Source organism: Zeus faber (assembly GCF_960531495.2).
Source record: "Zeus faber genome assembly, chromosome: 11".
Classification (NCBI taxonomy): domain Eukaryota; kingdom Metazoa; phylum Chordata; class Actinopteri; order Zeiformes; family Zeidae; genus Zeus; species Zeus faber.
The window spans coordinates 9,034,747-9,057,880 of NC_137205.1; the positions used below are offsets into that span (position 1 = coordinate 9,034,747).

The 23,134-nt window shown below is 46.9% G+C and overlaps 1 protein-coding gene across 1 annotated transcript in view; it reads left to right on the forward strand.

Annotated features, from left to right (window-relative positions):
* Window positions 1-563: 563 nt before the first annotated feature.
* The window catches only part of llgl1 (LLGL scribble cell polarity complex component 1), a 44,340-nt gene continuing 21,769 nt past the window's right edge, over window positions 564-23,134 (forward strand). Inside the window, exons 1-7 of the mRNA XM_080009467.1 lie at window positions 564-772; window positions 2,688-2,785; window positions 14,468-14,549; window positions 14,690-14,850; window positions 17,805-17,951; window positions 22,134-22,296; window positions 22,730-22,865. Of these exons, the coding sequence (XP_079865593.1) occupies window positions 692-772; window positions 2,688-2,785; window positions 14,468-14,549; window positions 14,690-14,850; window positions 17,805-17,951; window positions 22,134-22,296; window positions 22,730-22,865 (868 nt within the window). The 5' untranslated portion in view covers window positions 564-691. The remainder of the gene's footprint in view (window positions 773-2,687; window positions 2,786-14,467; window positions 14,550-14,689; window positions 14,851-17,804; window positions 17,952-22,133; window positions 22,297-22,729; window positions 22,866-23,134) is intronic.

Consider the following 23,134-nt stretch of genomic DNA (forward strand, 5'->3'; position numbering starts at 1 on the left):
GAGAGAGAGGGGGAGAGAGAGAGAGAGGGAGAGAGAGAGAGAGAGAGAGAGAGAGGGGGAGAGAGAGAGGGAGGGAGAGAGAGAGAGGGAGGGAGAGAGAGAGGGAGAGAAGCGAGAGGGGGAGAGCGAGAGGAGCGAGCGAGAGAGCGAGCGGGAGAGGGAGAGCGAGAGAGAGAGAGAGAGAGAGAGAGAGAGCGAGAGAGAGAGAGAGAGAGAGAGAGAGAGAGCGAGAGAGAGAGAGAGAGAGAGAGAGAGAGAGAGAGAGAGAGAGAGAGAGAGAGAGAGAGAGAGAGAGAGAGAGAGAGCGAGAGAGAGAGAGAGAGAGAGAGAGAGGGAGAGAGCGAGAGGGGGGAGAGCGAGAGGGAGCGAGCGAGAGAGCGAGCGGGAGAGGGAGAGCGAGAGAGAGAGAGAGAGAGAGAGAGAGAGCGAGAGAGAGAGAGAGAGAGAGAGAGCGAGAGAGAGAGAGAGAGAGAGAGAGAGAGAGAGAGAGAGGGGGAGAGAGAGAGCGACGCCGCCGCCGCAGCCCAGCGAGACAGTCGCCAGTCGCGCGCGACCGACGACGCAACCGGGGCAGCCTCGTCCGCTCCGCCCGCATGGCCCCCGTTCGTTCGCGTTGTTTTGCTTCGACCGCCGCTGTGAGGAAGCCCGCACCCCGGCGCCGTCTACTATCCTTCCACCCACCGGCGTCAAGATGATGAAGTTCAGGTTCCGCCGGCAGGGCACCGACCCGCAGAGGGAGAAGACCAAGCAGGAGCTCTTCGCCTTCAACAAGGTAACGCGCGGGCTCGGATAAAGTCACGGAATTGAAGGTGCAGTGCGCGCCGGGGCTTAGCCGCCCCGGCGCTATTCTTCGCCCCCACCCTCCTTCAAAAAACTAAACCCCGGCAGAACAAACCCTCCAGAGGGAGCACTCTGCGGCATCCCCACCTCCCCTCCCCCCTCTGCTGTGGAGTTTCCAGCTACTAGAAACATTTGAAGGGATGTTTTCAGTGTGTGTGTGTGTGTGTGTGTGTGTGTGTCCAGTCCACTGCATCCAAACTGTGCCCTGCACATCTCCAGCTGCAAAGTGAGTTTTCTGCACAGGGAGTTTGAACGTATGGAGTGATGTGGGACATAACACCCCGCCCCCCAAAGTTTTTTAAAGTGGACTGGATAGAGTTCAAAACTTAATGTGATTTGGGAGAGCCATGTGGTGTGCCATTGACTAACAAAATCAAACCCGTCACGTGTGTGTGTGTGTGTGTGGTGTGTGTGTGTGTGTGGTGCTGATGCCATTAGGTCCTTGTGGGGTTGGAGCCCTTCTCCTCATTGCCCTCCCAAGGTCACGGTAGAAACCAGAGCATCGCATGAGATTCTTGGCTTTCAGTACAAATATCAAATTCTGGGAAATGACTAAAACGTGGGTGGGGGACTGTCCTAAACAACTAAACTATTTGCCTCGAAAGCCAAGAATCTCATGCGATCAGACGCTTAGAGGCTTCTCTTTGACTGAGTTGGGTGAGCCGGCCGTACACATTGTCAGCCTTGACCGGTGTTTCTAAACTGGCTGACATCAAAATGTAGGTTATGGACCCATTTGTCAAGAGCGACATGAGGCTTTGATAGCTTGCACGTATCAAATGTCATTTTCTGCTCGCTTCATTGGTGAGCCCTGGCCCTGCACAGGGCAAAACAAGAACCACCAGTGTTGAGGCTAAGCTGTGTGTGATGATTGTCAGTCAAACAGCAAAACCAGGGCCCCGAGAGAGACGGCCTTTGAACGTCCAAAACATGGCTTGAAAAGTAGGTGACCTCCCCCTAGAGTATTTATCGACAGTGATGCGATCTTGTTGGGATGACTTTTAGACATTTATGTTCTCCGACTATGGCCCAAATTGTCAATAAACCCAATGACATCATGATTTTTCTTTGTGTTTTGTTGACATTTTATCTCCTCTGGAGGGCATTTTGGGCACGGCGCCCCCGATGTGTCGACAGCTCAGCTCACGCCATGTCTGTATGTTTGTTGGTTAAGTTTCACCTGAATGGAAGTTCAGGGCCAAAGACTGTAGAGACTCTGAGTTGTGACATGGAGTTTAACAAATGCAGGGATGCAATGTGCAAACTCATCTGAATGTCAAGCTGGGCGAGCTTTGCACCAGCTGCCGACCATCGTGTGTGTGTGTGTGTGTGTGTGTGTTGTGTGTGTGTGTGTGTGTGTGTGTGTGTGTGTGTGCACCACTAGCTTTGTATGAGTGCTAGGCTCTGAATCGTGGATCAGAATTGCACTCAAATGTATATACAATAGGGTTAAAATAATACCAAATATAGACTCTGTTGTTGTTGTGTGTGTTGAGGTCATAATAGTCAAGTAGACGGCTAGTGCTTGAGCAGTAATGTAGTATTGTAATAATACAACATGGAACTGTAAAGGGAGGTCTTCCGCAGTGAATTTTAAATGGTGAAATCCTGAGTCTCTTTCATTTAATTGTGTTTAACCCAACTCTCTTTGGCTATTTAACTTTATTAAGGGAGTTGTCCCTCTTCCCTCAGACGCCGTCCTGGCTCCGCAGTCTTGACACGCACGCCTGTGATCTCGGCAAGAAGCGTGTGTACAAGGGATTCAAGGAGCCAACGGCAAATACGCTATGCTAGGCTCTTTCTGTGGTCTTCTAATCTCTCTTTCTCTCTCTCTCTCTCTCTCTCAGACGGTGGAGCACGGCTTCCCCCACCAGCCCAGCGCCTTGGCTTACGATCCCAAGCTGCAGCTCATGGCCATCGGCACCAAGTCAGGAGCTGTCAAAGTGTATCTTTTTTAAATTTAACTTTTGCTCCACACTCGCTCCATCCCTCCCCCGCTGAAGCATCGTGTGTGTGTGTGTGTCTGTGTGTGTGTGTGTGTCTGTGTGTGTGTGTGTGTGTTGGTTAGCCGTCTTCTTCCTTCACATTGTATTTAGTTCTTAATCTATGAAGCAGGTGTTGCCCCATGGGGCCTTCACAAACAAACCAACAGCTTTTCCCATATATCTAAGAGCTCATGAGATATTTACACTATCAAATGGCCCCTGAAAGCTTGGTTGTTGCCAAAGTATCTGTTGGAGGAAAGATTGAGAGAGAGATTTTGGCTCCGGTATTCAATACCCGACCTGTCTGGGTTGTAGTGCAGGTGCAGTGAGCAGCGGCTTCGTCCTCGGCTCTGCAGTGAAGTGGCGGCTCTCCCTCTCTCCCCCGCTCTCTCTCCTTCTCTCCACTCTTTCTGTGTCTCACACTCTCCCCCTTCTGTCGGTTTGTCGGTTGTGTAAGTCAGGTGTATCCGAACAGTGCAGTTTTTGCGGCCAACATTTAATTGGACAGATTGATTGAAGATAGCTACTGCTTCAGCACTCCCTGAAGGCTTTCTTTCAGTATTTTCTGTTTAAAAAAAAAAAAAAAAAGTTGCAAAGCAGAAATGTGTTGGTTTTGCATTTTCTTCGTTGTGTTGCGCAATGAGCTTCTTCCTTTATGTATTTTATATAAAGAAATGAGTTCTGTAGGGTATCACCACCTGTCTTTATAGCTCAGGCTCCTTTCCCCACGGAAGAAGCGTTTTAAAAATGGACTTAACATGGATACTGTAACATTATAGACACGAGCAGACGTCCATTTCCACCGTGGCTTGCTGCAATCCGAATAAGCCCGAGTTCACAAATTGTCAAAATACCTAGATACCCAAAATGAGGAGCCTAGCCCTGCAGTCTTCCGATGGCAGTAGAATAATCCCATAAAACACGAAGTTGGAGGAACGGAACATTGGATTGAAGTTTCTGAATAGGAAATGTAGATCTATGGACATGATGTTGAGTTGCCGTCCGTGGCTGGTGATGTTAAGACTTCCAGACGTCCTGACCAAGTCAAAGCATGACTGAGCAGTGGAGACACACACACACACACGCACACACACACACACACACACACACACACACCCCCCCCATCACACTGGACTGTATTGTGGAGTTTCCCTATGGTGATGTCAGCTCTCTGCTTGATATTTTGATTTCATCATGTTTTATTGATCACAAAGTTTCATTTCAGCCCCCTCGTTTCCCCGCAACGGGGGGGGGGGGGGGGGGGGGGGTGTGTGTGTGTGTGTGTGTGTGTGTGTGTGTGTGTGTGTGTGTGTGTGTGTGTGTGTGTGTGTGTGTGTGTGTGTGTGTGTGTGTGTGTGCGCGCGCGCGTGTGTTCCATACTTGAGTGGGCTCCTCAGTCTTGTCTGTGCTCGCAGAAGTGGTGCTTATTTGTCAGTTTGTGTTTATGGTTTCATGATTTGACGTTTGTATCTTGTGCTGATACAGGAGAATCAGCCCTTTGAGTTCCAGCTTTCAGAGTGAGGAAGAGAGAGGCTGGTAGTACCAGGCACCGGCTCCACACACAGACGAAGCATGATAGTGATGTACGGGGAGGGTGAGAAGCAGGGGGAGCTGGGAAAACATTGAGACGGTTTCATTAGCAAAGGCCAGTAAACAACTGTCTGACATAGTTCTTAGACAAACCTCTTTGATACAACAAATATATTCCATGGTGGCGTATAATGCACTTCAATGGAGAGCTGTATATATAAATTGGTCAGTAGTGTGTTGGAAATGGAAATGTGTGTGTTTTCATTTCATAATGTTCCCAGAGAATCTCCCCATCTCCAAAGCTCGGCTTTTACCTAGAGGTGCCTGCTCGCATACTTTCTTCTGACACACACGCTGGTCTGTGGTTTCCAGACCGGGCTTCCAGATGTGTAGTTTTCTCACAAGTCATTAGACCACTTACGCAGTGTGACGCCTGGGCCCCGGGTCGGGGGGGGTGTGGTCAAGGATTGGTGAATAAGAAATGGTGCAATAGTTTAAGTGCTTTATTGCTAGTTTTCTTACCAGTTCCTCTTTTGTCATTGCATCAACTGCTCTCTGGGATTTTCTCTCTCTCTCTCTCTCTCTCTCTCTCTCTCTCTCTCTCTCTCTCTCTTACACACATTTCCTTCTTTCTTCCCCTTTCTGTTTATGAAGACAGAATCGTATTACACCCAGAGTCTCTGCTCTGACCACAGAGTGGGGCTCAGCCAGGGGAAGGGGACAATGTGTGTTTGGAGTGTGTGTGGGTGTATGGGGGAGTCGGCCTCCTGCTGTGGAATGCGTGTTGCGCTGCCCTGGGTTAACCCTGTGTGTGTGTGTGTGTGTGTGTGTGTGTGTGTGTGTGTGTGTGTGTGTGTGTGTGTGTGTGTGTGTGTGTGTGTGTGTGTGTGTGTGTGTGTGTGTGTGTGTGTGTGTGTGTGTGTGTGTGTGTGTGTGTGTGTGTGGCTCGAGTGAGTAAGTGCTTTGTTGTGGAGCTTCGTCTTAATGAAGGGATCCTTTTGAATGGGTTTCCAAGGCGACCAGCACAGAGGCTTGGGATGGGAGCTGTTTGCAGACTGCATGGCCGAAAGAGTGAAGGAAAAATAAGTCCTCCACTCAGCACTTTGGGCGATCGAGGCTTCTCCGTTTGTTCTTGAACTGTGTGAGGCGCTGCGCACACATTCACACACAGTCCGTAAACAGTGAATACTGTGGCCAGACGTGCTGCCATACTGTGTAATATCTGAATACTGATTTTCACCGTGTCATTTAACCATTGAGGATCAGACGGATTTCAGGGGCAGTTTCACAGACGGGGTGTAGTCTAAATCAGGACTAAACGAATCCTACTGAAATTAATCCAGAATAAAAAAATGCCTTTCTGAGACGTTGCCTAATTTAAGATAAATTAGTTCTAGACTAGAAAGTCATAGACTGAGGTCATTAAGTACTAGTCGGCTCCTTCTGTCTGGTCTTGGTGCTGGTTTTAGTCTAGATAAACCTGCCTCTGGCCAGGTTTAATTAAAGCCTTCACTTAGACCTAGGTGAGCTCTAATCTTTCCTTCTGGAAATCATATTTATTTAAACCAAGACTAGCACAATTCTGAGGCTATTTAAACCGTGACTGAGAGAGGGCATTTCAGTTAGTCCAAATTTAAAGTGTGATTTAGTCTAAAATTAGGCCGAGGCCGATCCATTACGTGGCGATTTACACTGATACTTTGCCATTGTCATTCCGGGAAGCAGAGGACGAGCTAATATTTACACAAGTTCTGCTTTGATCGCGCGCGCGTGTGTGTGTGTGTGTGTGTGTGTGTGTGTGTGTGTGTGTGTGTGTGTGTGTGTGTGTGTGTGTGTGTGTGTGTGTGTGTGTGTGTGTGTGTGTGTGTGTGTGTGTGTGTCCCTCCGCTCTGCTTGACATCCTGTTGGTCCCCGGCCGTACGGTCAGCCTGTGCCGAGTTGACTCATAAGGTCTCATCTCCCGATTTTTTACAGGCGAGGCTGGAGTGTGGTGAATGACAGTACATGAACTGGACCCAGATGGTGCTACGCACACCAAAAGTGTTATCTTAGCTTATCCGCCTGGGACCTGACAATATTATCTGATTTGATAAAACACTGTCATTGAATTCCCGCGGTTAAGCGTACGGACCAGTAGATAAGTGTGTGTGTGTGTGTGAGACGTTTGACAGGGAATTAAATGGGATGAATGTGCCACTGACAGGTCACAATATTGCCCTGGATACGAATAATTTTATTTAATAAATGCTTGTGAGGTCTGGGCGAAAGTCGCTCTCCAATCTGAAAAGCAGCCTTTTTGAATTAACAGTTCAGCCAAAAAAAAAAGGCTATTCTACAGGCTTATTGAACTAATTAGGCTCCGAACGTCACTTTTTCTGGCCAATCTAACACATAAGGAAAAAAAAAGAATTATAGAATTCGGACTGCAAGGAAAACACCAGTGCAGACATCCTTGAACTTTCGTGATCCTATGGACGTGGGTTTGTGTTTTTATAACTTATATAATTATTTATTTTCATTGTATTAACTTGTATTAAATTGTTTTATTCTTTGGTCAGGAACGCATAACAATAGTCTGCCTCAGAAAAGCAGAGCGGGCGTCATTCTCGGTTAATTCCTCTCTGAGGGCAAATGCCGTCTCTGTTCCTAATTAGAGGGGGGATCTTGCAGAGTTTCCATTGTAAAAACAAAAAAACGAGGGATCCTTATTTTTGCAGCGGAGAGGAGAATCGATCTGGATTCGTATGCTCAGCCACGGCCATTGTTTTAGCAGCGGCGACTTCACTTCCCTTCCGTTCGAATGGGAATACTGTTTTGTTTTGTTTGGGGGGGGAATTCTTTGCCCTTGCCCTCCAACCAACATTTCCCAGGTTCATTCAACTTCTGCCACCTCAGGTTGGCCTTTGCATGAGTGATCCCAATTAGTCGGCGAGTGGGGGAAGCAAAGCCCAAGCCTATGGTCTCATAGGCGGTAATGAGTTTGGGCGTATGTTTTTTTTTTTTTTTTTTTTTCCTGCAGCAAGTTCGAAATTTGGCCTGCTCTCTTTATCGTGTCGTCGTCGTCTGGCTGACCAAATGGGGACTGAACTCCTTTTCCTCCCACTCTTCGCCTTCCCTCCCTGATTTACATCTTTATTTTCTATTTTTCCTGTCTCCCGTCTCACACTCGCCTCTCTGCAACCCCACCACCCCTCTCTCTCTCTCTTTGTCCGCCTCACTGTTGGGTTTCCTTTTTGGTATTCAGGGGAAATCTTGGGACCTTTAAATCCTCTCTCTCTCTCTCACACTTGTCTTTTTCATCCCTTTCTTTCCCCTCGTCACTTGGCAAGATTCTTTACACAGGGGAACCTCCCCCTCTTCACACTCGCTCAAATTCACATACACACAAACAGAGATTGTGAGCTTGTAGCAACCAGACAAGTTGGACAGAGGTGTGTCCTTGTATGTATGTGTGTGTGTGTCCGTCCGTGTGTCCCAAAAACTGTGTTTTCTCTCCTAATGGTCTATGTGTGTATTGAAATTGGAGATTTTTGGCAGTGGGACGGAATAACAGAAATGAAGACGGACTTTGGAGAAAAGTACGGACGTGGAGGGATTTTTGTTTTGAATTTCACTGTATGTCAGATTTATTCATCTTTTGGTCATTAGAGCGACTTATTTTTTTCAGATGGAAAAGGGAAGAAGTTGGAAGGGGGGGGGTTAGTTGCAAATTGGAGAGGGTTGTCTCTACAAGTTGGGTGGAGTTGTTTGGCTTGTCCCGTGTGTGTGTGTGTGTGTGTGTGTGTGTGTGTGTGTGTGTGTGTGTGTGTGTGTGTGTGTGTGTGTGTGTGTGTGTGTGTGTGTGTGTGTGTGTGTGTGTGTGTGTGTGTGTGTGTGTGTGTGTGTGTGTGTGTGTCCGAGACAATGACTCAGAGGTTGTCTCCTAGTTTTACAATACAATGTACTTTTATTGTCACTCAAGAGACACTTGCTTTGGACGCGAAAGGAGTTTTCGGATTTTAAATCTAAAAAGCAGCATCGTGGCGTTTCAAAACAACAACAAAACTCTATAGATTTTTTTTTTTTTTGGTGTTTTTTTGGTTTCTTGTGATGTACGGTGGTCTGCTTAATCCATATTCCTGTCTATTTATCCAAGCCATCCTTCGTGTGTGTGTGTGTGTGTGTGTGTGTGTGTGTGTCCCCATCCCGTCCCGCATGGAGGACAATGGCGTCTGTTGATCGGTATTCAGACCGTGAAATCGCTTTATCCCCGCTAACACCGCCTCTCCGCATCGCCGGGCAATCACACACTGGGAGCTGAGTGTGTCTTTGTGCACAAGTATCAATGCGTGTGTTTAAAAAGTGATGGCGTTTCAGTCATTTGGGAGGTACTGTAGAGTTCCCCCGGTGAGCTGAGCAGTAAGTGTTTCTCGCATTCAACGCGTGGAATCTCCAAACGGCTTCCCTCGCTGCGCCAATCAAAGCCATTAACGCCGCCCGTTGTGTAATTCAACAGGTTGAGCCCAACATGATTTAAGGTGTGTGTGTGTGTGTGTGTGTGTGTGTGTGTGTGTGTGTGTGTGTGTGTGTGTGTGTGTGTGTGTGTGTGTGTGTGTGTGTGTGTGTGTGTGTGTGTGTGTGTGTGTGTGTGATCCATGCCTTGTGTCCTCTTACAGTCACAATGGCAGACCGTTGCGCCTGAACTTTTTATGATATGGCCTTCATCCCCCTTTTGTTGTTGTTTGTTTCCGTTATGAATCTCATCAACCCTGTGTTGCGTTCAGCCCTGGTTTCTCTTTTGCCCAAATTTTGCCTTCAACAGTTTTAGTGATGCATTTGAAAGCTTTGAGGATGTCCGGTGGTTTCACTTGCCCGGGTGACTGTCTGGCTCTAGCCTCTATAGAACTTTCTATAGACTTTATAGCTCATTTGGAATTCTGGGGTATTTGACGTTGTGTGAGAGCTCGTCCCCTATATGTTCTACCCGGAGGCATGTCGGGTAGGCTTGGGCCGATATTTGATCATGTCCGCAGGACCACGGGGAGCAATGGACCAAGCAGCAGAGTGCACGGAAAACGCTCATTCGCTTGAGTGCACGAGGATGTATGTGGACGTATGCACGCAACCGCAGGGAAGTAGATGGAGGATTTGGACGTGGTTGGGCGGATGGTTAAGGTCACTCTCACATGCAAAATAGCTTATTTTTTTAATTCTATGTATATATTTCCCCACTCGCGCTTGCTTGGTGCCCGTCACCGCAATATTCTGTATCGCGATATTTGGGCGGGACTGTGTCGTGATATAAAATGTGAGATATCGCAAAGGCCCTATTGTAATGCAAGGAATAATTCTTTTCTTAACTGAAATCAATCTCATTTTTGAGGGGCTAAAGATGCTCGAAAAGTTGCGAAACTTGTGCCTCATGTCGAATAGCCTTCCATCTGTTACTTCTTAGTGTGTGTGTGTGTGTGTGTGTGTGTGTGTGTTTGTGTTTGGCCCCTCAGATAATCAAATAGGACTTTGGAACACCGCGGAACACAATCACAAGCTGGTGATATTCATTTCAAGAGAGGCGAGGTGATGTGTGGTCTAGTGTTAATAAGCGCAATTGGGTGTCTGTTAGAGAGGTTTATGTTTTTTTTTTCTGTGAGTCATTTGGTATTGCTCAAAGATATTTTGTGTTACAAATTGAATACACAGTTGTGATCTTCTTATTCAGGGTTTACCTGGTGTTGCATTGTTGGTGACTGCACAGCAGCACTTGGATCGGTTGGGTTGAAAAGACACTTCCACAGACACTCACGCCCCTACTACCACAGTTAAACCTAGAGCCAGAGAGGCTCTATTTCCAGCTGTCATTATGGGCAAGGGGGCTGGGGGGGCGATGACATCACACTTTGGGAACCCCTCCCACCACCTGTCTACGGTGAAGTCACCACAAGCTGTGTCACCACAAGCTGTGTGTGTGTGTGTGTGTGTGTGTGTGTGTGTGTGTGTGTGTGTGTGTGTGTGTGTGTGTGTGTGTGTGTGTGTGTGTGTGTGTGTGTGTGTGTGTGTGTGTGTGTGTGTGTGTGTGTGTGTGTGTGGCACGAGGGATTTGAAGGGACGGGTCTATATTGAGCGGCAATTCTGCTTCTATCATTCAGAACTTCATTGGACACGGAGTCATCCTCCATGCCCGTTTTTGGGTATTGTTTTAATATAGTCCCATATCAACCCACGATCAAGAGAAACCTTCTGCTGCCGATCCTTAGCTAATTGTTGCTCTTGTTAACTATTTTTGTATAAAGCCTCGGAAAAAAGAAGTGGTGGTTTATTTAATGCCATATTGCTTTGTGGCCAGGCTGAGGAGATTTAAAATCTCCCTTCAGTAGCTTCCATCACAAACAAACACGTCATATCGGGCAAGACGGAGTGAAGAATAGAAATCAACAGAAGGAGTCAGACGGTGAGGGAGAAGGGCAGGCAGAGAGATAAGAGACACAATGGAAACAGGAGAGGGAAAGATACATAGCTTAGGATGGTGGGTTGGGAAGAAGAGGGTAAACAATGCCTTTTAACTGCCGGTGTAGCTGGGGTGCAATCGGAATAGTGCATTTGCCGGCACCCCTTAAGTTAGTCTCTTTCATCCTCCATACATTGCCCATCCTCCTCCATACATTGCCCATCCTATCTCCTGAAACCTGCATCCTTTACTCCGTCTGCTACCGGGGTTTCAAGGAACTTCTCATGTTTTGGAGCTTTTGGTCTTCCACAAGGTGATTTCTAGGGTTTGATTACTCATGACTAAATGAATCCCAAGATCCCTGTTACGCTCAAGCAGTTTGACACACATACTTACATCCATAAGATCCTAGTCTCCTCTTTTCTGAAGGCATGCACTTCTTGCGGTCAGTGAAAACCTGGGAGAAAGGAAGTGACATCACTGAGGAATGCAAGTACAGCGATCCGTGGGCCTCCAGAGGGGGAGGGAGGGTGAGTTGGGGAGGAAGAGGATGGCGAATCTTCTGGAAATCAGAATGGGGCAAGGGAGGGTTGAGATGGGAAGACCTGAGGAAGTAGAGGATCCTGGGAACCTTGATTCAATCGATGGCCAGGGGTAGACAAAGAGGTGATATAGGGATAAGGAGAAGGAGGGATGGAGCGACATTGTATGCAAATGGTTTGTTTGTAGTATCTCTCTATAAACAAACTGGAAAATGTTTGCGGTTTCCTCTGATTAACTATGGCAAACTATGAGACTAGCGGCAAGTTAGCCGGGGTTTCAGCATTTGGTTTGGTTGGTTTGCAGAGCGTGTCCCATATTTTAGCGGCCTGTGCCTCATTTGCTGAGCTAACAAAAATAATCCTTTTTCAAAGATTACCGCTCCTTACAAACTCCCTCACAAAACAGGAGTACCGTGGTTTTCAGCCTCTGCGTCATCCGCCGTTTGTAATTGCAGTGACCTTGCTGATATGATTCAATGTGGGCCCTATTATGTCGGTGTACCAGCATGTTTTTTTTTTTACTGCGCTCTGGATTACTTGACTGCCTCTCAATTGTCTCTCCTCTTTTTCCTCTCTCCCGTTTTCTGGCACTCTATCCTTCTCCCGTCTCCCCCTGTCAGCTTGCTTTGAGGAATGAGTTTCAAAGAGAATTTGCCAGAGAAGTTTTTCCCTCCCCTGCCAGGGTGTTGTTTACTGGGTCGTTGATGACTCTGCTGGTGGGAGGGGGGTGGGTGTACTCAATAACCGTTCACATTCACACTCGGACAGTTGAAAACATTTGGGTTGTGCTACAACCCCGGTTTTTACGAATTAAGAACGAGAGTTCTTACTATGCCTTAAGCTGTCTCCAGACAGCTCCACTGAATAAAGCTGAAAGCCCTTTTTAACCAAACAAGTCTCTACTTGGCCCTGACAGGCTGTGATTGGGCCACTCGGACACCCATCATAAGGCCTGCCCCCCAGTATATACACTGTATACTGGGTCACCGCCTGTCATACATCCCCTGTCCTATTCAGCTCTTGAGCAAGTTGGTCAGTGAGGCTACCGGTAAGGACTCTTGTTCTTCATTCGTAAAAGCAGGGTTGTAACACAAGCCAAACGTGTTACTTCATTTCGAACTTGAGTTCTTACCATACCATATTGTATACTCCCAACCCTCACTGACCTCAAGGTCAGAACCGATGCATCCTATGCAAGCCCCCAAAGGTAGAGATATAGAACCTGGGCTCCAGGTAGTCCATTCCAAGGACCAAATAGCAGATGTGACCTCAAACCCCAATCCCAGCATACTGTATAAGAACCCATTCATAGGGTGCAGAGGTAAATTATATTACCACCCCCCATTCCCACCGCAATGCTTGTGGGTGAGGATTCCTCATACAGCTGAGCTTGTATCACCTGACTGTAACCACTCTCAACCACATAGCCTTACTCTGTACACAGGCTAACACCTGGCAGCCGTCAAAACAGCCAGTGCTGATGCGGTCATGTCAGACTGTAGAATTTGGTGACCGTGTTGGAGGTAGCCCAGGAAGCAGCACCACACACCTCCTCGACTGAAACACCTTGTAACAATGCCTACGAGGTAGCCACACCCCTAGTAGAATGCGCTTTATGACCCTATGGGGGATCCTTCCCCACAGAGTGGTCGTCAATGAGATGGCTTCCACTCTCCAGTGAGAGACTATCTTTGGGCACGGTTTTCCTAATTGTCTGAGATCCATAACAGACAAAAAGCTGGTCGGACTGGCGCACCTGTGCTATACATAGACCAATACGTCTTGAGGGTGGCATTCCCCTCCAGCTCCCGTAGGAGCCTGGGCTGGTAGGCCTGCAACAGGCCGACATTATTCAGCAGTGCTGCAGCCTGCCACGTGGCCTTGTAAGACTTCTCCACAAGATTTGCAGTCCGCCTACATGCCCTGGACGGTAGCTGAGGCTTTTCCATGGTGAGGGATGGGCACAGGTGGGCAGGTTTGCTACCAATTCCTCCGGGGTATGCCTAGCCAGGTAGCCCAACTCCAGCTTGGTGGCCAGGGTTGACTGCTGGTTCAACAGCTGGATGGGAGAGCCTGTCTTGTGTGGAGTGCCCCACAAAGACCTCACCTCAATGGTAAAATCCTCCAGCACCGGAAAGGACGAGGGTGGGGAGGCTGATCCCCAGCCTGCATAAAATACACCCAGGCCAGCATGGAGGGAGCAGCGGGTTCGGGTTCTGCCCATGGGATCCCCAGCTTCGCCACAGTTTGCTCCAGGAGGCACAGCAGCTCCTGGTGGAAAGGCCCCTGTGGAAGTCCTGCTACTCCTGGTGCGCCACTAACTCCTGCTGACTTACCTGGCATGGATGCTGAGAGAGATCAACAGAGGCAAGGGAGCATGGCCTTGAAACAAATAGAGCCTATTCCTTCTATTAGACCTCCCACAAGACGCTCGTAGGCCTTTGGGGGCAACTAGGGGGGAAGCCGAAGATGTTGGCCCGATGACTGCGAGTGGCAGACCCGAGCAGTCGAGATAGAATAATGGGACTGAGAGCTCGGCTTCTGCATGTGTCGGGTTGAGACTGCGGAAGCTCGGCGGGTGGGTATTCCTGCGGGTCATGTGTGCGTCGCCATGCGTACAAGCCTTCAGGTCCATAGTTAACATAATTTTTCCTTTTTTTCTTTATAGGGGGCTTTCTCCTAACAGCGGAGAGCTGAATAACAAAAGAGGATGTATCAGGCGGTTCACCAGAATCTACAGTCTCGACATAACATCAGCACTGGCGCAGACTGTTTTGACAGCTGCCAGGTGTTAGCCTGTGTACAGAGTTAGGCTATGTGGTTGAGAGTGGTTACAGTCAGGTGATATAAGGTCAGCTGTATGCGGAATCCTAGCCCACGAGCATCGCAGTGGGTCTGGGTGTGGGGTAATATAATTTACTACTGCACCCTATGAATGGGTTCTTATATAGTGGGATTGGGGTTTGAGGTCACATCTGCCAGTTGGTCCTTGGAATGGACTACCTGGAATCTGGGTTCTAGGTCTCTGCCTTTGGGGGCTTATGGAGGACACATCGGTTCTGACCTCGCGGCCAGTGAGGGTTGGGATTATACAATAATATTGTTCCTGTATGCCGTGTTCTTCCTTGACACCCTCGCCCTCCCAGCTACGGGGCTCCTGGCGTAGAGTTCACGGGGCTGCACAAAGACACTGCCGCTGTCACACAAATCCTCTTCCTGCCCGGACAGGTACACTCTTTTGTATTGACTTTCTCATAAATTTTCACTAAACGAGTGATAAGTCGGTCAGGTGGTAGTATTGTATTGTATTGTATTGTGTGTGTGTGTGTGCGTGCGTGCGTGCGTGTGTGTGTGTGCGTGTGTGTCAGGGCCGCCTGCTGTTGCTACTCGACGACAACACCATCCATCTGTGGGAGCTGGTCGCCGGAAACGCCCGGGAGGTGGGTGGAGTCAGGAAAGAAGGTGTGGTCTGTCTCCAGGAAGTGGCCAGCTCCAGCATTCCGGGGCGGCCGGGCATCGAAAGCTGCAGGTACGCAGAAGGAATTAATATTATCATTGTTAGGGTTCTAACCCGCCGGGCCGGAACCCTATTGTTTTTGTTCAAAATTTTATTATTATTTTTCTCTTTGCATTTTTCTGGCTAAAAATGTCTGGCACACGGCGACCGCCAAACCCACAGACATGGTTGAGGTCTTAGGTCAGGGATTAGCGGAACACCGTTGCAAATTTACTGGAAGTAGCAGAACGTTGGTGTAGTGTGATTGTTATATGATTGTGTTTGCGGAGCTGGGCGCTTGTCCTCACTTAAAGAGTTCCATTCCTAGGACAAGGTCATTAAGTTAATTGGTCGATAAGCGAGGACCCGTTTTATTTCACAGTAAGGGGGTGTGGCCATTGCGAATGCGAGTGTAGTGAATACTGACAGACTGCGGGAATGAGACTGAGAATGGTGATGAGATGTATATAGTGTATATAGTATATATAGGGTGATGCGCGATGAGATGCTTGACGCTGCAAATTAGAATATAAAAAAAAATCACGATTCGAATCCTGAAACTGCCATTTCATATATTTTTTATATAAATGAATGATTGATTATTCATTTTTTGTCTAATGTGAGTGAATCAATTCATATGTGATGAGCAATACATTTCAATATAAGTTTCAGTATCCAGTTTGTTTCACAGTGAATGCATATTAAAAATAAATATTTTCGGTAACGGTGTGCGATGTCGCATTGGTGGAGACGCGCAAACGCACCGGTGCGTTTCCCTCTCCTCTGGCGTTTCACTGTGTGTACAAGGAAGAATGCGCCTTTAGCAAGAATGTGCAGTAATTCCACAGATGTGGCCATTTAAGTGAGAAATAAACCCGACCATCACCGACGGATTGACCTCTAGTGCAGAGGTTCCCAACTACCCGCTTATGGACCGTACTGGGCCGTGGGGAATGTGCCACCGGAGGGTGAGAACACAGGAGGAATCTTTCTGCAGGAGTGATCTGATCTTCCACAACAGGAAACAGTCAATTAAATACATCAAGAGTTTTAAGAGCTCTGATCAGGCCTGCGGAACAGTGTGTAACCCTCACCCCCACCTCACACTAAATTTGAGCATTAAAAATTCAACCATATTAGACTATTAAAAATAATAAAACATACACATTTGAATGTGATTATAGAGGAATATTTGCAGCCCTCAAGCAGCCTCCATTGGTGTGATTGCACTGCGGTATGGGGGCTTTGCCCGTTCCAGGCAAAAATTGTAACTCGTGTTAACTAATTGGTCGTGCATTGCTGCCTGCAGCTATATTTTTATGTCTGTATTGTTATTGTTCGGATGTTTATTATTATCATTATTCTCCCTGGCATTTTTCAGGCCACATGTGTCTGGAACACATCAATCCCTGAACCCACGGACATGGTTGAGGTCTCATTAGAACCAGAATGTCACAGACATCTCATGGTTCAAGTTTGATCCATATTGATCTACATTTGGAGCAGGAATTACTGAAATACCAATTCTTGTTCTAAAACTTAGTAGGACGCTTTGTGAGATTGTCATCCGTTTCGTTATATATTTGGAAGTTGTGGCTCTGGACGCCCATTCTCATCGTGCGACGTGTAGACTCCATCGCTCTGTACTGGTTACAAACTGCACGTGTGTAGGTGTCTGTTTATCATCTTACCTGCTTGACGTCGGCGGGGCTTTTCGTTTGATATCTCTTTTGTCCTCTTTGTAAATAAAGGCATTCTGTTCGTTGTGTCCCTCCTTTCTTTGTGGGATTCGAGGATGCTGTAACATATAAACTGTAGGAGTCCATGATTCGTTTCATGATTCGTTTCATGGACTCGGAACTCATCAGACAACTAGGACCCGGAAGACTATAAATAATCACAGAAAGTCGTCACCGCGTCATTTCCCCGCACGGCATCAGACGGTGACGTGTCCGTCACTACATCATCGTTGCCCAATACTGTACCAAACGGTCACCTGTCCGTCACTGAGAGTGCAGCTCTATTTCCAAAGACAACATGGTGAGTTTTAACAATGAGGAGTTCTGGTTTACAGGAAAACATGGACGGTTGTTTTAAAGACAGGAGGGTTGTGCTGTGTAGACCGCATAGTGGTTGCTCCACGAGTCGAGCAACCAGGAGACAACAGACCGAAGGAGCCGATATTGTTGCCTGCAGCTATATTTGTTCTTATTATTTTCTCTGTTTGTCTCTCCGTTTCCTTTCCTCCAAAGGCATAAGAAGTTTCTTTCCATTTAATATCTGTTAATTATAGCTTCGCAAATGCTCTTAGTATCAGATTTCTAGGGGGTATTGGGGATATTCTTCAGTATGAATACCCCATTGTTATCTGATAACAGTATTTGTGCATCTTTCAATTTAAGCAGCAGGCGGAACTCTTCCTACCTCATATCATGAGAAAGATTGCCTTGTTACTATACGACACTATCTGTATATGTTGACAATAAAGCTGAAGGACAATAAATGCTAATATTGATTTATTGCTGTGCCGCTGTACTCCATATCCAAAGGTGAGACGAGTCCAGCCCCTGGCTCACACCAGTAGTGACACATCGTCACAGAGGCGTCACGTCGTTTTGTAGATTTGTCAATTCAAACAAAGTCCGTCTTCATTCCGTCTGCGACGAGCCATGGAAAGCAGCGCTCTCCTGACTTTCTATCACTGAAACTACAAATTGTGGAATGTATCAACCTTTAATGGGTTCAAGTGAATCTGCGTTCGTTTTCAACCCTTTGCTTTTAGGTTGGTTTGGTTGGTTGCTTGTTCAACACTGAAAACACTGAATCATCACATGAATAATTAAGAGCCAAGTCATTTAATGCAACTATATTTGCAGGTCACGGGTTCTCTTCAGTGCCAGAGTGTTTGTAGTCGAGAGATGACAATACAGAAAGGGCTTCTTTAGAATTGACAACTTCTGATGTTAATCTCTCTCTCGCTCTCACAGTGCCACCCGGGTGACTGTCCTCCTCCTGTTGCGGTCAGGTGACGTGCTCTGCGTGGGGACGGAGGGAGGCGGCGTGCACTTCCTGGATTTGCCCCACCTCTCTCTGCGGGACAGCCAATTGCTGACCCAGGACCAGGTCACACAGAGGTAAAGTATCATCATCATTCTGGCCTCTAATTTTGGTTATAGCAATGTCTTGATATCTTGTCTTTAAGGCTGCGTGTTGAACACAGACACAAAATGCTGAATTAATTGAGGTTTTAAATTATAAAATGCATAAAGAAACTCTTCCCAAACAAGTTTCATCTCCCCATTTGGTCCGGTCACTAAAAATATATTTCTTATTTTCACCTTGCACTTTGACAAAAGTCTTTGATTTAAATGTACTCTGGGTCCACAAGTTTTCTACCCTCTCGTCAGTCCTCCCACCATGACATACAAACTCCACACACTACCCTCGTGACCCTTGTGACTGTAGATCCGTCGAGGTCATGGGGTTCAGGGGCACACACACACACACACACACACACACACACACACACACACACACACACACACACTTTAAGAATCTACAAAACAAACCAAGGCTGTTCTGTGAAAAACAAGTGGTGTATCTGATGGCATTCAGTCTATTGAACATTATATTGTGTGAGATCAGGGATAGTTTAATCAAGGTGAAATCATAGGTAAACATGCAGCGAGATCAACTACCGCACTATCACCTAACCCATTTAAATCGGCACCCAAAAAACTATCCATCTATTGAAGTGTTTTGTTTTTTTTCTATTTCGTTTTACTGATATTTTAATTATTTGATATGGACTTCCATTCCCAGCTACCAAGGTGCGCTGAGCCCACGGGTATGAGACGCAACCGTATAATTAATGCATCCACCGCAGTTTCCTCCGTGTACTGTGGTTCACAGCCTAGTTCTGGAAGTCGACAGGACATTTCTCTAAGTTTGTCGTCACAGTTGCATCCCGTTTTTCGCCGACTCATCAAAGGGGAATACACCCCAGGATGCGGAAAACTCAAAATACCGCACTCAAAAATATGTTTCGAGAATGTATATGTTCCCTTACCTCGTTTTGCCGGTCGCTGCAAATTCAAACTTTCAAGCTATTTAACTTGTTTAAAGTAGACATTTGCACCTTGCATCCATCTACTGTACTCAAAAATGTGATGCTTCTCCACAGGGAAGCACATACGGTAATGGACATTATCAGCTGTTATGCTTCTTATGCAGAAGGATGTGGCTTGGCATCACTGCCGTGTTTGAAAGACGATCCAGGCGTGTTTACTCTCATTGGACATAGGTTTGTGTTTTGTTTTGGAGTGCTCGAGCGGTGGTCGGCTATGGAAAGTGTTTTGTCAGGGTTCCCTGTTGTGCTGTGTAATTCTGACTGGTTGACCAAACCCCTCATTAGGGCGAGCTTGTTTAGGGAAGTGGGAGGAATGGAGGCCTGACGGGGGCCCTGATAAGGTGTGTGTGTGTGTGTGTGTGTGTGTGTGTGTGTGTGTGTGTGTGTGTGTGTGTGTGTGTGTGTGTGTGTGTGTGTGTGTGTGTGTGTGTGTGTGTGTGTGTGTGTGTGTGGAGGGGATTTTTGGACAGTGCGGCTTTGTGGCGGCTGCCAAAACCTGGTGTTCCGGTCGGGAGGCGCTCTAGCTGAATCTCTAGCGCACACACACACAAAGGCTCATCTCTGGGACCCTACAGCAGGATGCTGGATTCCCTAAAAATACTTGTGGAGCGGAGACAATGGACTGCTTTGTTGGGAATGTTTCTGCTGCTATGCTTCCGGAGATGATCTTCCTAGGTGAAGTGTGTTTGTGCGTGTGCAATAGTGAATGAGGCAGGCATGTCGTCTATCTCTATATGCTTGGTTCTGGCTCATCTGCAGCCAAGTACCGAGAGAGCTCTCCAGCCCCCCCTCCCTCCTCTCCCAAACACACACCATCTCTTCTCTCTCTCTCTCCCTCTTCATTCTGCTCCTCTCCCTCCCCACTCCAGTCTTCTTGCTGGGGAAGGAGGGGGGGGGGGCGCGTTCTCTGACAGCTCCAGGGTGTGTCCTCTTCAACATTCCAATACTGCTTCCAAGCAATGTCTGTTCCAGGTCCTCATGCGTGTTTATCTAGTTGTTGTATTGTGGAGCAGTTTTGTATGTTGTTTTTTGTCATTCTAACTCCCCGTTACACTTCTGTGAGTAAAACTATTTTTTTTTTCGCCGCACTCCCTTGCTGCTCCAGGATTTTGGTTTACGGGTGTTGGAAGCGTAGCAGTTCCCTGCGCTGCCATGGATGACTGAATATTGATTAGCCAAAGCTCTTTCTCCACATTTCTATTTATTTTATTTTTTTTAATATTCCCCTAAGTCCCAGTGTATTTAAAAAGAAAATAGACATGATTCCTTAATGTCTTACTACCTATTTACTTCTAGTACAGTGGGTGAGAACAAAGGCTATCAAGTCAACCCTGAGATCAGGTCATAATTATGTCTTCCAGCCATCCAAACGCTACCAGGCGCCGTGATGGGTAATAAAGTACTTTTTAATCCTGGTTGGCTACGTTTTCCCATATTTCCCCCCCTCTGTCTGGAAAGGCTCCATTGGAAAGTCATTTCCTCAAGTCGGAGCGAACTGGGCCAATCGGATTTGTTATTCAAGGAGATATGGGGGTGGTTTTGGTAATGAAGACAGCTTTGATTTTGGGCAATGTTTACTGTTATTGTAAAAGTCTTAATTAATTTTATTTTCTGTCCCTCTTGATTCAAATAGTTTAACATGAATCTAGAGTAGGCTTGGGAAATCGTGCAAAATTCCAATGCGGTCTCCCTGGTAAAGAAGTGCAGGATTTATTAGTTACAAGGAAAGTATCATGCAGTTTTTACTTAATTAAGTCCCAAAGCAACCAAAAGCAATAGGGAGACACAATGGGACAGTCCCTTAACTCAGTTGTGTTAAAAAATAATAATTGTTTCATACATGTAGGAAACAAACCAAAGTCAATTGATCTCAAGACAGGCACGGGAGCTGGCGCCCAACGCTGTCTGGAAGAGGAAAAAAAAAAAAAAACTCTGCTCCAATTCTCTGAGTTCCATTTTCGTTTTTAATTTTCCATACAAGTTAGAAACTAAGGAAAGAAATCTAAATTTTTCTCCATCAGATTATATTATATATTGCTATATTATAATCACAAGATTTGCATATAGAGCAGCACGCAGGTGTGCGCGGGGTGGTGCCGCGCCACTCCAGCACATGCCCCTTTGCCCTTTGATGCCCCATGGACCCCGTGGTGCCCTCTTTATCAGGCACAGTTTTTTTTAAGTGTGAATGGGCATTGAGGAAGCGGATTGCCTGGGCAAGATAAGCATATCCATGAGGCACATGTCCTTGGCGCACCTGCGATGTGTGCACATGATGTTCACCATCTCAGGTGTGATCTGAGATGGTGCTGAAAGATAACGAGCCTGATAAAAAGGGGGCCATGGAGCATCAAGGGGCAGGTGCACCCCCTGCCCCTCCCCCACCGCACAATCTTTTATATTGATTCTGTGTGGAGTTTGCATGTTCTCCTCGTGCTCACATGGGGTTTCCTCCATATACTGTAACATGGTAAGAACCCCCACTAAAAACGTGCATAGGAAACATGGTCTGACTAGCGATGAACACTTAATTTGGTCACTGGGCGCTGTAAGCTGCCCGCTGGAGGAAAGACAAGCCTGGATGAGGGGGGGAAAAGGTGTGTGTGTGTGTGTGTGTGTGTGTGTGTGTGTGTGTGTGTGTGTGTGTGTGTGTGTGTGTGTGTGTGTGTGTGTGTGTGTGTGTGTGTGTGTGTGTGTGTGTGTGTGTGTTCCATCCATTATCTATACCGCTTATCCTACTGGGGTCGCGGGGGGGGGGGGCTGGAGCCAATGCCAGCTGTCATTGGGCGAGAGGCGGGGTACACCCTGGACAGGTCGCCAGTCTAACATAGGGCCGACATACTGAGACAAACAACCATGCATGCTCATGTAGTGTGTGTGACAATGAAAGACCAGCTAAAGCTTGTCCAGTTCAAGTAAGTCATACATTTTTTTACAAACCTTACGTTCTATTAGAAATGCAATCGAGGAATCGAGCACTTTTACAAAATGATCACGGTCAGTTCAAATAATTGTGATCAGCCAATTGTGAAGGCTCTAGATGCAGGTTGACCCAATCTCCTTCTAAGGAAGGCCAACAGAGACACTCCTAACTGAGCCAAAATGGAACCAAAGTATGTGGTGAAATGCAGATGCTGTGCTGCTGTGGAGTGATGTCATGTAGATTAAAGTGTTTCTCTTTCTTCAGTTTGCCGGAAGACTACCGGTGTGGGAAGTCTCTCGGGCCTGTTGAGTCTCTTCAGGAACACCCCCAGCTGCCGGGGAAGATTCTGATTGGCTACAGCCGGGGCCTGGTGGTCCTATGGGACCTAAGCACGCGCCATGTGGAACACCTCTTCCTAGGCAAGCAGGTATGTGGGCAAAGCTGTCCGAGTTCTGTCGCTGAATCCAAACTGATTCTGCATGTAATGTTTGTGTGCTGGGATGGGGCAAGCAGGCTCAGAACTCTGTGGTCTTTTAAAAAAAAATATATATTTTTTTTTATTTTATGAGACTGATTTGTTGGAGTTGAGTGAACAGGGTCACAGAGAGGGGGGGTGAGAGAAGGATCCTGGGGCTGGTGAGGGAAACTAGTGGAAAATAAACCGAGCAGCGTTGTATCCACCCCCCGTGCAGGAAATTTATGACTTAAGCGCAGTGCAGATAATGAGCGACTGCACATAATAAGTAAGAGGCAGAAAGATTGTGTGTGTGTGTGTGTGTGTGTGTGTGTGTGTGTGTGTGTGTGTGTGTGTGTGTGTGTGTGTGTGTGTGTGTGTGTGCGTGTGCGCGCTCTCTCTGCAGCAGCTGGAAAGCCTGGTGTGGGAACGTTCCGGAAACTTCTTTGTCAGTTCCCATAACGACGGAGGATACTCCATGTGGGCCGTTACCAGTGACCACCCCTACACTCACCAGCCAGTGTCTTCCACCATTCCGTACGGTGAGACACACACACTGATGTACACTAATGGATCAATCCTAAGAAGTGTCCAGTAATTGCTATATTCACTTGAAATACATCCAATATATCCCTAACATACCCTTGCTCAAATGTTATGTTAATGGTTTAATTCGGGCCCTTAATCCCATTTACAATAATGTTGATTAAAATTAACACCTAGCTGTAAAAAACACTTTAGCTTATAACCATTTATATTTTTATTTTTTTATTTAAAATGTTTTGTTTACCTCATTGTTTTTCATGCCTAC